Source organism: Poeciliopsis prolifica, unplaced genomic scaffold (genome assembly GCF_027474105.1).
Source record: "Poeciliopsis prolifica strain line A6 unplaced genomic scaffold, Auburn_PproV2 SCAFFOLD008, whole genome shotgun sequence".
Taxonomy (NCBI): Eukaryota; Metazoa; Chordata; class Actinopteri; order Cyprinodontiformes; family Poeciliidae; genus Poeciliopsis; species Poeciliopsis prolifica.
In genome coordinates, this window is record NW_026562383.1 from 9768410 (window position 1) to 9782795 (window position 14386).

The 14386-nt window shown below is 42.1% G+C and overlaps 1 protein-coding gene across 1 annotated transcript in view; it reads right to left on the reverse strand.

Annotated features, from left to right (window-relative positions):
- The window catches only part of LOC129362093 (potassium/sodium hyperpolarization-activated cyclic nucleotide-gated channel 2-like), a 36327-nt gene extending 22613 nt beyond the window's left edge, over positions 1-13714 (reverse strand). Inside the window, exons 1-3 of the mRNA XM_055033431.1 lie at positions 12192-13714; positions 8728-9151; positions 5469-5630 (exon numbers count right to left, since the gene is read on the reverse strand). Of these exons, the coding sequence (XP_054889406.1) occupies positions 5469-5630; positions 8728-9151; positions 12192-13366 (1761 nt within the window). The 5' untranslated portion in view covers positions 13367-13714. The remainder of the gene's footprint in view (positions 1-5468; positions 5631-8727; positions 9152-12191) is intronic.
- Positions 13715-14386: the final 672 nt, after the last annotated feature.

The following is a 14386-nucleotide window of genomic DNA, read 5'->3' on the forward strand; positions in this document are numbered from 1 at the left end:
CCACAATAAATAAAAAATTCTGCACCTAATTCTGGTTTTCAAAATGAATTGAAGTGGTGCACGGTACAATCACTGAATCACTTAAAAGGAAGTGCATCATTAAAAGCCCCTGACTGATGGCATTTATGCTAATTCTTCAGCTAACTTCTGACCTGCACTGCAAACGATGGCGTGGCAATGTTTCTTTTAGCCATGAAGAGCTTCTTCAGAGAAATAACTAACATAATTTTTTTTAAATCCCAGAGTGAAGAAACCAGGGTTCTTTGTTTTTCAGTTTTTATACAAGCAAACAGCTGAGATTCGACAGTAGAAATCCTAGCGAAGAGGGGGTTTTTCTCCCACTCTGAAGCAAATAGGCTCCCTTAGTTCTTATTTGTTTGTTTAGGTCAAACACCAACTTGTATTTTCTCTTGTCTACACTTTGTTACTGACACCAGTGAGTGTGTTAATCAGGTCTGCAAAGCACAGCAGACCTGCAGTACTGCTGTCTGGTCCAAAATAATAGCTGCGTGTAAATAAAGTGATTTACCGACATACGTAGCGATTGTTTCTTGATCTGCAGACCACCCTGTGTTGAAGCCCCTCCTGCTGATGGCAGAGGGAATAATGGGGAAGAGATGTCTCTGTGATGAAGATGCATGGGAGGATGGGTGCACATAGAGTTGTAATTACACAGCTGAAACTTGACGCCCTGTCAGTGTCTGTCAGTGCTGCTGTCTAAATCATTTCTGTTGTCTCTCTGGGGAAGTAAAACTCACTACCTCACTTCATCATGTCAATGATATTTGAGACTAGTAAAATTTTAGATATGGTCTCAAAAAGTATTTCAAATGAATAGATTTCTTCTGGTTTTGCCATCATCCGGTAATGTTTCAAATCCATCCTTTCATTGTCTACACTCACTTATTTTTGCCATTGAACCCGGAACAGGTTGGGCAACAGAAACACAGAACCAGCCACCATGCACTCACCAACAAGCAATTTGGAGAGACTAATTAACCAAGTATTCTTGTTTCTACTCTATGAAAGAAATGTTCGTGTCATAAGGAGAAAATCTGAGTAGATGCAAAATTTAATTCTCAATTAGCCATTTTTGTAAAATATATCCGAATTACCTTGTGAGAATGTATTGTCTGAGCTTGCTAAATCATGAATTAACTATGACTCCCCAAGAAATAATTTAAACATAACATGTCTGACAATAAAAACAGGTACCTCACAACACCAGACTCCAATTTAAACCAATTCAAGAACAAAAGAAGACCAAAGTTACTGACACTTTTTAAATTTTAAAGACATTTTTAAGGTTTTGGGACTGCAGAAAATTACAGTGAGAGCCATTAACTAAAAAAAGGAAAAAACATGGAATATTAGTGAACCGTTCAAAGAGTTGCTTTCCAACCAATTTTACCCCAAAGGTGCATTGATGAATCATCCAGGAGTTCACAAAGGAGCCCAGAACAACATCTAGTGAACTGCAGGTTGCACTTTCCTCACACAAGATCGCTGTTTATGATTCAACGATAAGAAAGAAACTACAACGCTCCCAGTAGTTTTAAATGGGAGCGCTGTCGATGGACATTGCTGTAATGAAGTGTTGAAGGGGGAGGATCAGAAAGGGTAGGATGTTCTTAAAGAGACAGGGGACAATTTCAACATGTTACACAACTATGCTGTAAAGTTACAGTTTTTCAAGTTGTTTTTGATTTTCACTCTATTTTCTTAAAAGCTGATGGCAGCTGTAGTCTCTGGTATAAAACGGCACCAGGAGCCTTGAAACTACATAGCCCCCTCTTTAAAATAATAAAGAAGAGTGAGTCTAAGTTCCTGGTGTAAAAGATTTCTTGCCAGTTATGCTTGAAGTTTTGCATACTACCAAGAGTTGCACGACAAGTTATTAAGTTCAGAGGCAATTACTTTCTCAGGTAGCACAAAGGTGGTTTGGAAAGTTTTGTTCCTTAACAAATAGAATCTGAGTTATCTTTGCATGTTGATCAATCAATCAAATTTCATTTGTATAGCACATTTCAGCAGCAAGGCATTTCAAAGTGCTTTACGTCATAAACACATGCTGATGCAGCCACTCTTTCATGGCACTGATTTTAGGGTGCAGGTTGAAAACAACCTTTACTGCCTGAGCCAGGAGAAGCTTGACAGATTTCATTAACTGGTTGGTGGACGTCATTTGAGGACAGGTTGTTCTAAAAGTCCTCCATGGCTCCTGCGTCTGAGCTTGTCACTTCCTGAGCCGCTGGGGGCAGCAGGGCTGGATGAAGGGCCGGCTCCAGCACAATAGCTAATGTCACAAGTTGTCAGGCACTCAATAGGAAGGTGGTCTCTGGTGGCTCCACCGCAGCCTGAACCGAGCCACGGCGTCTCTTTCGTTTGAGAGCAATGGCTCTCAGGAGACGCTCTCTGATTATGAAGCGAAGAGAGCGACAGAGGAGTCAGTGACCTGTCCACTGCAAACTTTAGCATCCACTTCTTTAAACTCTCACAGCACAAGGTTATATCCAAAGAGACTCAGATGTACAAGTCAAGCATGAGAAATTATTACTGGGGAAGCTTTGATTTGATATATAATTTAAGTAAAATAAATACGGCATGAAAGTGTGACACAGCTGGTCATTTTCTCTTTCAAATTACAAATTGTTTACAGTGAGATTCTATGTATTTGTTCATATGTGAGAAGTGAAAAAATATGTTCAAAGAAACTGTGTGCAAAGAAAAATGTCCAAATAGTACAAGTCTGACAACTCCATTGAAACTCCATTGAAAACCACAAATTTATTAGTATTGTTGTGCATATGAACTTGTTTTTTTTGCATTATTTGAGGTCTGAAAATGCTGCATCTTTTTTGTTATTTTCATTTCTCATTTTCTGCAAATAAATACTGAACTTTTGCTTTGACTTTCAGACGTGTCAGTAGTTCATAGAATAAAAGAACAATCTTCATTTTACTCAAACATGTACCTTAACATGTTAAATCATAGAAACTGATCCTTTTAAGTGGTCTCTCAATTTTTTCCAAAGATGTATATAAGAAAAAAATAAACAGTGTGGTGTGCATTTTCATTTAGAATCCCTTATTACTGATACCCATGCAAAAAATCCTAGGTTCATCAACTTGCCTTCAGAAATCACTTATATAGTAAATTATTTAATTTTATATAAATCCAGATGTTCTGCAGAAGCCTTTGAGCTGGAGGAATATTTTTGTTGTTTTGTCAGCAGATGAGATGAGACGATGAAAGGAGCTAAATACAGGGCAATCCTACAAGAAAGCCTGTTAGAGGCTGGAAAAAAAAAAACTTCAAACAGTATGATAAAAGACCGCAACCCTAAACATGCAGTTAAAACTGCAACTGGAGGCTTTAAATCAAAGACTGTATCAGAATGGACCAGTCAACCTCCAGATGTGTTTCCATTTGAGAAACACATCTGCATTTATCATTTATGTCTAGATGTGCGCTCCATCCAGTCTCACTGAGCCTCCATTATAGTCAAAGCTATTATAGTGCTCTAATTATAGTCAAAGGTAGTCCCTGGAAGTGTTAACTAGGTGTAGGATTGAATTCAAATGTGAGAAATGTGAAACAATTATTTCAAGGTTTGTGGATGTGAAGAGATGAAGTATGCAAAAGGCACCAGCTGGGATTTGCACCAAGGAAGTCCTTGTTGTAAACTCCCAATTTATGAATTTATTCACCAAAAAATGACCCTACATTTCAATTCTCCTAAATAATCTACGAAAAACTACAAATCATGACATCTTTCCACCCTCTGAGTCCTCTGTCAGTGCCGTTTTTGTGCAGATTAACAGACTAATCAAACAGCCCATGAATGAAAACATCATACTAAATCAATTTTAGTGAAAATATAATTTCTACATATCAGTATTTCATGCATTACAAACACTTATGCAGGACCTGCTGTCAGATTACGTCTCTTCCTGTAGACCCTAAAGCAGAGAGTCAGAAGTCTCAGCCAGAAAAACTTCAACACGGAAATTTACGAGGAGTCTTGCCCGACTCAGAGTGGACTTGAAGCAGGACTCGATCAGTTTACAAAACAATTTGGACAACCGCCTCATGCTCGGGTTGGTGTGGTCTTCCTTTGCACAGTGAAAGGCAGCCATGACAGACAGGCCTATAAACAACCGGCTTTTATCTCCACGAGAGAGACATGGCAACAAAGAGCCCAGCTGCCGGCCCATATTCCCCACATCCCTCTGTTTCCCCCTTTTATCTTTCCTGTCATCACCCCACGGCGCTGAAGTGGAGACGCAGGGGGGACCGAGAGGTGCGCTTAAATCTCTAGCTTCCTTTTCTGTGCTTCTTCACTGGCAAACTTCGACTGTTCTCTGTCACACGGGCTTAACGGCACCGCAAAACATGGTGTTATGAGGGATTTTCTCCATTCGAGAAGTGGGAGTATATGAGCCACAAACATCAGCCAGACTAATAATGTATGCTACCAAGCAATGTAATGCTAAGCAGGTGCATATGGAAGAGATTTTTGTCTCTTTTAATGGTGCTCATTATAATATTCATTGTTAAGAATTAAGATCCTGAATTTTCAGGCAGTGACACGAGGTTAAATGTACTTCAGGGATCCTACTGCATGCATTGTATTGCTGGCTGTATAATAAATTTGTACTGAAAAATGCAGAATACTCCTACTTCCAGTTTCAAGCAGACACAGTTTAATCTGAGGTTGTACATCCAGTTCTGAGCTTTTTCTCTCAAACTGAAGAAACTGAATATCAGTGTTTGTTACATGGAAGTCCATAAAGGTGAATTTTAAATTGACCCTGTTCTACCTTTAAAGTTTCACTATCATTGACATGAATGTCATATTAATTCTGGGCTTTTATTGATGAGTTTAAACCCATATTTCTCCAGGATGTCCAAATAGAACAAAGTACTTCAATTAAATATTAATTTATCGTCAGTTTTCTCTCTTCTATGCAGGATTAAATATGTATATAATGTCTCTCACTCCTTTGAAGGAGTGAGCACTTTTTTAAACATCTGAAAAAAATTATTTTGTTTGTACACTAATGTTTAATAAGAATAACGAAATGTCAAGTTGCACAAATGTAAATTATTTGAGAATATATTGACTTCTAAAGGTCATTGGTTGTGGTTATTAAGGTTTTATTTGGGGGCGACTCTCTCATACTAAAGTAAAAACAAGTCACAACTTCTAAATTTTTTGTGTAAAAGGTTTTGAAAACCATCTAATTTTCCTCACTGCACAATGACAAACTGCTTTTTGTCATTTGTCTCATCACAGAAAAAAAACCTTTTGCATAATAGATGTTTTTTCACCCTTTAGCAGATGTATAAGAATCAGACATCCTGGTTTTGTGCAGTTTTTTTCCTCTCATAGTTTAAATGAGTTATTCCGTTATTGTTGGCTTTGACACTTTTCGTACAAACCTGATTCTCTCTCTCACACGTACCTCCATCTTGTTGAGGGAGACCCAGCAGTCTGAAGGGAAGTCCTGCAGCATGGGGACCAGGAACTGTAGGCAGCCGTCCCAGTGGCACAACAGCAGCATCATGCCGATCAGGTTGATGATCCGCATCACCGCGCTGGCCAGGTCGTAGGTCATATGGAAGATCTGGAGTGTGACCATAAAACGCGAATAGGAGTGAAAGCACATTTGAAGTATAAGGAAAGGAAAGTCAGAGTAAATGAAACTGAGAGCCTTCAGTCTCTGTTTTATAAACTGGCATCACATTCAACTATTCTGGATCACGGCAGGTTTGATTAATGATCAGAGGAAGTGATGGACCGTCAGTCCTAGCACAAACGCAGCAGGAGCAGGCAGGACACTTTTCACACAGAGATACGTTACATCAGTCAGAGTCTCCATCACACACAAGCTCCAGACACTGCCATGATGCACTCACGCAAGCCAGTCAGCACAGCGATCCAACTAACGGCAGAGACAGATATGTCAGCACATAGACTTGCACTCATCCACAGAGTGATGGACAGGGACCATCGTGATCCTGGAGAACTGATAGTCTTGGTCGTCTCAAGCATCAATCACCCTCAGCCTCTGAGAAGCGCGTTAGGTCAATCATCTAATCATCCCCAAATGACCCGGAGAAATCTCGCCTGCCGTGACGCTGCTTAGTTTGCCTGGATGCAAAAATAATTTAGCGAGAGGTGTAAACATGTGACGCTGACAGCCTCCGTTCGCAGGAAAACACGTGTGACTGTCTGACGGAGTCGACTCCAAAGGAAGTGGGTCACTTCTTACTCAGTGCCGCACAGAGAAGTGATACTTGGTGATGGGAGTGAAGGAGAACAAAACTGGACATGAATCACATGCACTGATCTTTCTAAATGCAGCTTTAACCTTTACGAGGTTTTCACTGTCAGCTTCTATCAGTCAGGAACTGAAAAAATGGAGAGCGTGGTCGTGTTTCATCAGGACGCACGAGGTGACACTGTGCTGCACGCAGCTGTGTTCTCTTACTTGCTGAAGACGTTCAGTGCCATGGACAGCTCTAAAATGCTTGAAAGACTAAAAACTGCTTCCAGCCCAATTGGCCAAATCCTCCATGTAGCACAGAGAAGATGAATTCAAAAACCAGAAATATGACCTGACCATCTCCTGCACCATCTCAGCAACTGACTCGACATCTAATCTTCCCTCATTTCCCATGCATGCCTTGTATCAGTTCCCTTCATGCAACCCTGGTTGTGTATCAATGTGCGTGCTATCACATCATATCTTCAGAAATCCAATTATCCAAAGGTCAAGTGAGCAGCAGAGCCCCACTGTGCCGTTCACTGCTGCAAAATGCCAACGCCGGCCTGCCGACGGTGCCACAGACGAAGAGTGGAGTGATCTCATGACTCCACCAGACCGCTTGTGTCCCAGACTGAGGCTCTCCTTCAAAGAAGGACGTACCCCAAGGAGGAACACCGTTCTGCCCATAACTCCTAGTGCAACTTAAAATTTAATGACTTTTCACGTCTTCTCTTGAAATATCTGCCTGTGGAGCTTCCTGGTGAAGACAATTTTCTTAATGTAGGGTCAAGAAAGAAAATAAATCAGTAGTGTTGACAATTTTAAAAGTTGCAATACTTTGTGTTCTTGCCTTATTTTTAACTTGAGATTCTGAATTCATGAGGAAATACAGTCACCAACCAGTCAAACCTCTCCTTCATGTAACAATGCCTTTTTAAAATCTCATTTGAAAAACAGAGGAATAAGCTACCAACCTGCAAGTTGACTGAGCTTTATGCACTGTTAGGTGAGTAGGATCATTTAGGCTAAATTGAAATAACTTGTGCCTTGAAATGACATTTGCTTCTTTAAAAAATTAACTGAATTGTATTGAAATGATTTAAATTGATATTTTAATTGGTTTGCATTCACCAGACCTACTGACTGTGCTGGAGAATATGTTTAAGAGCAATTACCAGTGGAAACACATAACTTTATATTTTATAAAGTTTGATTTTTATTATTGCCACTCAGCGGAATTGGCCTCATGTTTTCTACTAGAAACTAACAAATATTTGTTTGCTAATGGAAATATTGCAGGTAAAACATTAAAACTGAATATCCTCATTCCAAAATAAATGTAATCTGCGAGAGAAGGCATATAACCCATGTTTAGGGTCTATTAATATGAATAATGTAGATATAAATCTGTGGAGTCTCTTTATGTTTGAACATTCAAGACCCTTGCAGGTGAAAGTCTGTTACAAATACACAATGAGTTTGTAATAGACCACCACCTCCCTGAAATCATATCAGGACAAAAAGTTTTTGTAGAAAACTCTTTTGAGCATTTTGTGTATTTCTAGAAGCAGAAATTCTTCTAATTATGATTTTTAAATCCTGCTCAGTAAGAATCTTCCAAACAGCTTTCTTTGTTAAGTTGTGTTGTTCTTGTTTTATTGTCATTTGACCTTGTTGTGACAATTCTTTAAAAAATATCTTTTTCAAAGACAATAATTTCTAATCTATAGATGAGTCGTATTTTTAGTTGTGTTGCTTTTGTATTACAAGCACGTCACAAATATTTAACAGAAAACTCCAACAAGGAATTTGCTCTGCAAAACAACTGCTAGCTAACTAGTGTACGTCACACTCGTTCCCTTACAGCATTTGTTTATTTTTGTTTGATTTACATATGTTCCCAAAATGTAGTTTTTCATATTTGGGTCTATAAATTGCCCGGTCATTTGAGCGGTGGTGCAGTTTGTAATTAATTTGTGACATGTCTAATCACAGCCAATCGCCCCTGCAGTGCTGAATATTATCATTATCCTCCACCTCTGCTGCTCCACCTGTGGTGCCTTAATTGATTAACTATGTTTGCCCTGATAATAGGCTGCTTATTAGACTGCCTGATGCCACGGGCAGGACTGCAAGGTCACCGAGGCAGATGTGCAATCGACCCTGTTTTTTTTTTTTGGTCAGTACTCCAAATTCCTTTTATTGTTGTATTTGTCAGGAACTTGTTTTTCTCAGGTTAGCAAGTGACAGCATCAATAAAGCTGCCTTCAGGTGAAGGAGCGCAGGCTACTTGGAGCAGATTGAGAGGCAGATTGTCCACTTGGTCGAGAGCCAGAACCGGCATATTGGAGACAAATCAGAGACCTCTTATCCTAAACTACAAGGGACACGCTGTCTCCTGTGTCTGTCAGCATTATAATCAATAAGTGCAACTCTACAAATGTGTTCTTACCTCTTCCCACTGGTGAATGTAGCGTATTAATCTGGAGAGCCTCAGCAGCCTCAGAAGACTTAGGATCTTGGTAAAGCGGACAATCCTCAGGGCCCGAGCCGTCTTGTACACCTCCGAGTCGATCCCTTTCTCCACTATGAGGAATATGTAATCCACCGGGATGGAGGAGATAAAGTCTACAATAAACCAAGTTTTTAGGTACTTCTTCTTTATAGTTTCAGGGTCCAAAATGATGTCTGAGTTGTCCTCGATGATGATTCCGGTGCGAAAGTTGAGCACCAGGTCCATGAGGAAGAAGGTGTCGGAGACCACGTTGAAGATGATCCAGGGCGTTGTGGTTTCGTCTTTGAAAAAAGTGATGCCCACGGGGATGATGATCAGGTTGCCCACCATGAACAGCAACATTGTAAAATCCCAGTAGAACCTGAGTCGTTTGGAGAGGTGAGAAAAGCCGGGTGTGCCGCAGCGAGGGAAAGAAGAGCGAGACAAACACAGAGTCAGATCAGGCAGGAAAAGAAAAGCTTTAAACTCAGGATGGAAAACCAGGAGCAAAGTGCAATATTTAATTGTTCCCTGCTGAGAAAAGCAAATATTTATGATCAGTAAAGCAAACTCAGTAGCTACTCTGACCAAGCATAACATTATGATCACTTAAAAATTTATCAAAAAGTTAAAAAGTTCCCAATCTACTTCCATCAATATCTAATAACTTTGGTCAAAGTAAGGAAGAGTGGTGAGTCAGTGGCAGGTTCACTGATGCACTTGGGAGCAAAGTCTGACTTTTGTGGTCCAATGCAACAGATGAGCTTCTGCAGCTGATAATGCTCAGGAAGTTAATCCAGCTTCTGACAGAAGGAATACACATTGTGTTGCTGTCAATGTGCCTGTATTGGTCATAACGCCATGGTTGATGTATGCTTTTTATTTTGCATTGTAGCTAAGAAATGAAATAACTTCAAATGGGAAAAAAAACATCAGTCTTTTAGTGTTTTAAAATCTGGTCTTTCCAATGATTTAAAAGAAAATACATTCTGCTTCACCTAACCTTGCTAGAGTTTTTTTTTTTCACATTGTCATTGTTCACCATCTCTGCTGCCAGAAAATTGCACATATTTTTATTTGATTTTTATGTTTGTAAAGGGAGGGAGAGATTGTATTGTTCTTTTTTTGGGTCAATAACGATTTCTACGTTTTTCTGTCTGAGGTCTGACCTGCTGGTTACAATTTTGACCAGTTGCATTTCCCTAAAGTCTAAAACACAAATCAAGGCAAAAAGTAGTGCTTCGGCTCATTTGATAGAGATAGTCCTTTTGATTCCAGGAAGAAGGGAAGAAATTGCAAGTTTATCTCCATTTAAGCAACAAAAGTACAATTCACACCTTCAGCTGATTTTCACTAAGTTATACAATGTCCATCAAAGCACAGATGTATGTGTTTAAAGACCGAATCTTGTACTGTCTGCCATTTTGATTCGTTTAATGGAGTTATTGTCTGGATTTGACCTGCCAGTGATCGGTCAGAGTTAATTTAGTGAAAACTGCCCGGTTCAGTGATTAGCCAATTGATTGATGCATCTCTGGAGTAATCTTCATTGCATGTGTTTTATTGTGTTTTATTTTTGGAACTCAATTGATAAAATAGGTAGAATCTTTCTTTTTTTCAAAGGCATAAACTCAGTCGGTTTTCTTGGGGAAATGGGCAGAATAGAAAGCCCTCTATCAAAGATATAAAACAGACTGATTGTTTTTTAACTTGGCCAAACATTTTTTTTTTTTGTTTGTTCCAGTAAATTAGTGTTCTAGTCTTGCCAATGTGTCCTTAAAAAATCACATTTGACTCTATTGCTTTTGTTGCAGTTATATAGAACAGATGTAAACACTTAAATGAAATGTTTGATGGAAAAATGGCAAGAAAAAAGGAAAAAGCCGTCAGAAAAACGCAGAATAAAACGCTAAAAGTAAAAATAAATTAAAAAACTATTAGTTGCCCAATGCCTGATGTCAACAGATCCATGTGATTTGCAACATTTTACCATAATTAAGCATCAATTTAGAACAAAGTAGCACAATGAACAGGGGGCTGGGGAGAACTGGTAATCAAGTGTTGCCAGAGTGAGTTTAGTTTATTTTATCAGGCAAATCGCGTAAATCGTGGTGATGTAAGGGTCTGGAGATGGAGATGGAGGACAAGAGGAGTGAGGTTTCAGCCCGTCAGAGGAGGAAGCTCTGCAGGACAGGTGCAGCGCTGAGTCATTACACTGCGACTTATGCAACAAGCTCTGCTTCCTGCAAAATAAATACACGCCACGAAGATAATATTTGATGCAACTTTGCCGCTGAGCCTTAATGAGAATAAGAAACGGAGTGACGGGGGCGGAGAGGGGGGGAAGGAAGCGTCTAATTGTGTGGGTGTCAGAGATCTCTTAAGTGACTCGTCATCGAATTATATCCGGACAGTTGTCTTCAAGTTTGGCTTTTAGTGCTCATCTGACTCGGCGTTATGTGATACAAGTGGGCCAAACATGAATGGTGCCGAGAAAGAAGGAGGGGAGCTGTCCACTCCCTGTGGTGCTGATCCTCAGCCGGGTTCAACCCACATTAATAAAAACCCCGCCGCTTCTCTAACCCCCCAACACCTTCCATCAAATAAAACGCTTTTCACGGGAGGACGTTAATCACACAGAGCGCTCTTTCTATCCCCCCCAAAAAACGAAAACATTTGAATAACGAAATAGCCGCTGGATCTTCAGACGGGGTTATTCCGCTCGTCAAACAGGGCGCATCCATCAATAAATGGCAGTCGTTCGGGCGGATCTGTCTCCGGCGAGCACGCTTGATGTTTTTTTTTTTTTTTTTCGCACACTTGGCTCAAGGTGACATTCCGTTACTGAGTGCATCGCGTACACACATGCATGCACTCCCATCTAGCCTACATCCTGTCAGCACGGCTCCTGTCGCAGAGCCGATGTTACCGCGATCACCAGCCGCCTTCTTATTGTAATAAAGACTTCTTTTTTTTTTTTTTTTTTTTTTTTTTGTGTGATGAGCAATAAATCTCGTCTGAGCGCTGCCTTCTTTGATGAATGGCGTCGTGCTGTAAAAAAAAAAAAAAAAGTCGAGATGTAATAGCAGGCCTGGCTTGCGAGAGCATTCCAGACGAGCCATTGTTCCGAACGCAACAGGATTTGTTTACAACCTTGAGAGGACACTCTTCGCTAAAGTGCCTGACAACAGGTTGTTTCGTGGGGTGGAGGTGGAGGGGGGTGGTGGGGTGTCGACGGCGTCTCTTTGGTCAATTGTGTGCAGATACGTTTGAAATGACAAATCAGCCGCAGGTAGAGCTGGACGGTAACAATGCATGTGTTTCCTGCGCTGCCACTACACTCAGGTGTGAAGTAAGTTGTAGATGAGGACCTTTGCGGGCCTCTAATCACTTCAACCGATGGCAGCCCCCCTGTCTCTTACCTGAAATCACTATAAGGGTGTATAATCCAGTTTCCGGCTGATTTTACCCTCTCCTGCTCCTTCTCGACTGCTTTCTGACTGCCATACATGCGCAGGGAGAATTTGTTAACTCCAGGCTGCAGCATGCTACTGAACTGCCGCTGCATGAAGCTGGCTTGGCTGCCCCGAGGTTCTGCATCCTCGGCGGGCACAATCGGCGGTCCATCCTCCTGTTTCTGGAAAGTTACAGAGTTCCTCGGCTGCTGGGTCTGAGTCTGGGTCGGGCCGTGCAGCGAGGAGGAGGCTTTCCGGCTCGGTGCGTTGGAGAAGGACACCTTGGAGTCCTTTTTCTCAGGCACACCGCTGGACACGGGGGGGGCGCCCGGGTTGGCGCTCTCCCCTCCTTGCCCTCCGGTTAGAGACCCGCCTGGCGTGATCGAGCCGTCCATACTGGCGGTGGTCGAGTTACAGGCTCCCCGCTTGGCAGCGCCTCCGTCCTCGGCTCTCCCCGATCCCGCTGTCTGCTTCTCCTGCTTGGGCATTATTGAGCGCAGGCTCCCGGTACCCGAGTCCCTTCTGCATTCTCCGTTTTTGTTGCATTTCATGCTGGATGCTGGAGCGACGCCGCTGCGACCATCACCCGCTGTCGCGTTGGAAACCTCTACCCCGACCGCAGACTCCGACGCCTCCGCCCCAGACGCTCCGCAGGTCTCGCCGCGTTGGGCAGCATCGCCCGGACAGGGTGTCTCGGTCGCTCTGGAGGCAGCAGTGGGCCGTGAGGCGGAGGGAACGTCCTCTGTGTGCGTAAGGCAAAGCTCCTTGTTGGAGTTTCTCCTGGAAGCCGAGGACGCGGCTCCCCCTCCTGGCGTAAAGTTCTTCATCCTGATACTGCCGCCTCCTACTCCTCCTCCTCCACCTCCGCTGCTGCCGCTCCCCCCGGCTTGGCGCAACCGCGGATGCTGAAACCTGGACTCCTCTTCTCCTTCCTCCGACTCATCCATCACGACGTCGCTGGTCAATCCGGGCGGGCTGCCGCTGGCTGCGCCGGGGTTCAAGCAATTCTGTCCGCTGGGGCTTCTGGAGCATTTGGACGGGGCCGCCTTGGGCGCGCTGATGTGGCTGCCGCCCACCGCCTTCTTTTTCACGGTGGCAGCAGACGCCGGTGAGACCTCATTCCTGTCCATGACATTGAGCATATCGAGTTTTGCCTCCAATTATCTTTGAGAAAGGCCAGCCAGCGAGGGGTGAGGGGATGCAGAAGAAAAGGGACAGTAGGAGAAAGGACGGACAAAGAGAGGGAGGGATGGACGTGACTTTTTTTTTTTTCCAAACTATTGCACTTCTCCCCTCGGTCACCTGTCACAAAGCACCACTCTAAACGAGCCGTTTACCCAAATCTAAACTGATCAGAACTACAGGTGAATCGTGCTCAGATCACCGAACTTTAAAGGAGGTTTCCAGCTCACCTGTCACGACATACAGATTGAATGCGAACCTGGAAGAATGATCCGAACACATATAAACGGTTTACAAAAAAACCACTGAATCACCACGTGTTAATAAACGCTCACATTAACTCGTTTTTGTTCTTTTTTTCTGTTTGTTTGTTTGGTTTTTTACACCCGTTTTTGACGATGACAATTTCATTTGGTCAATGGTACCCCAGGCATGTGGTCAGCGCCCTCTAGAGGCGACATAAAATCTATTCTGACCCAAAGCGGATGGTCACAAGCAGAAGCGTCGGGAGAAGGTCAAATCATTCAAGGTTTGGCCTGATCAGAAATCCGATAAATGAAAGCAAAACTTGCATCTGTATTTGTAAATTATTCCTGCAGTTCATTACTGAGGTTCACTCAGGATACAGATCAAACCTTTGCTGGGCTTTTGTCATCCATGTTAGTTTCTCTCTTTTTTTTTTTTTTTTTTTTTTTTAGTTGGGAGATATTGCAGTGGCATTGCTGATCACCAGAATGTCCATTAAGGTGTTCTCTACTGAAAATTGTGCTTACAAGATTAGTCCCTAACTACATAGCCCTGCAAAGGCTTTTTCCCATTTTATCCTGTTACAACAACAAACTCCGATATTTTTTTAATGAAATTTTATGAAGTATTGGAAGGAAAAACATTCTATTATTTTTCCCCAAAAGAAATTCTGTAAAGTGTTGTATGCATTCATGTCATCCTCACTTTACTGTTTTCCCCTCAATATAAAATCC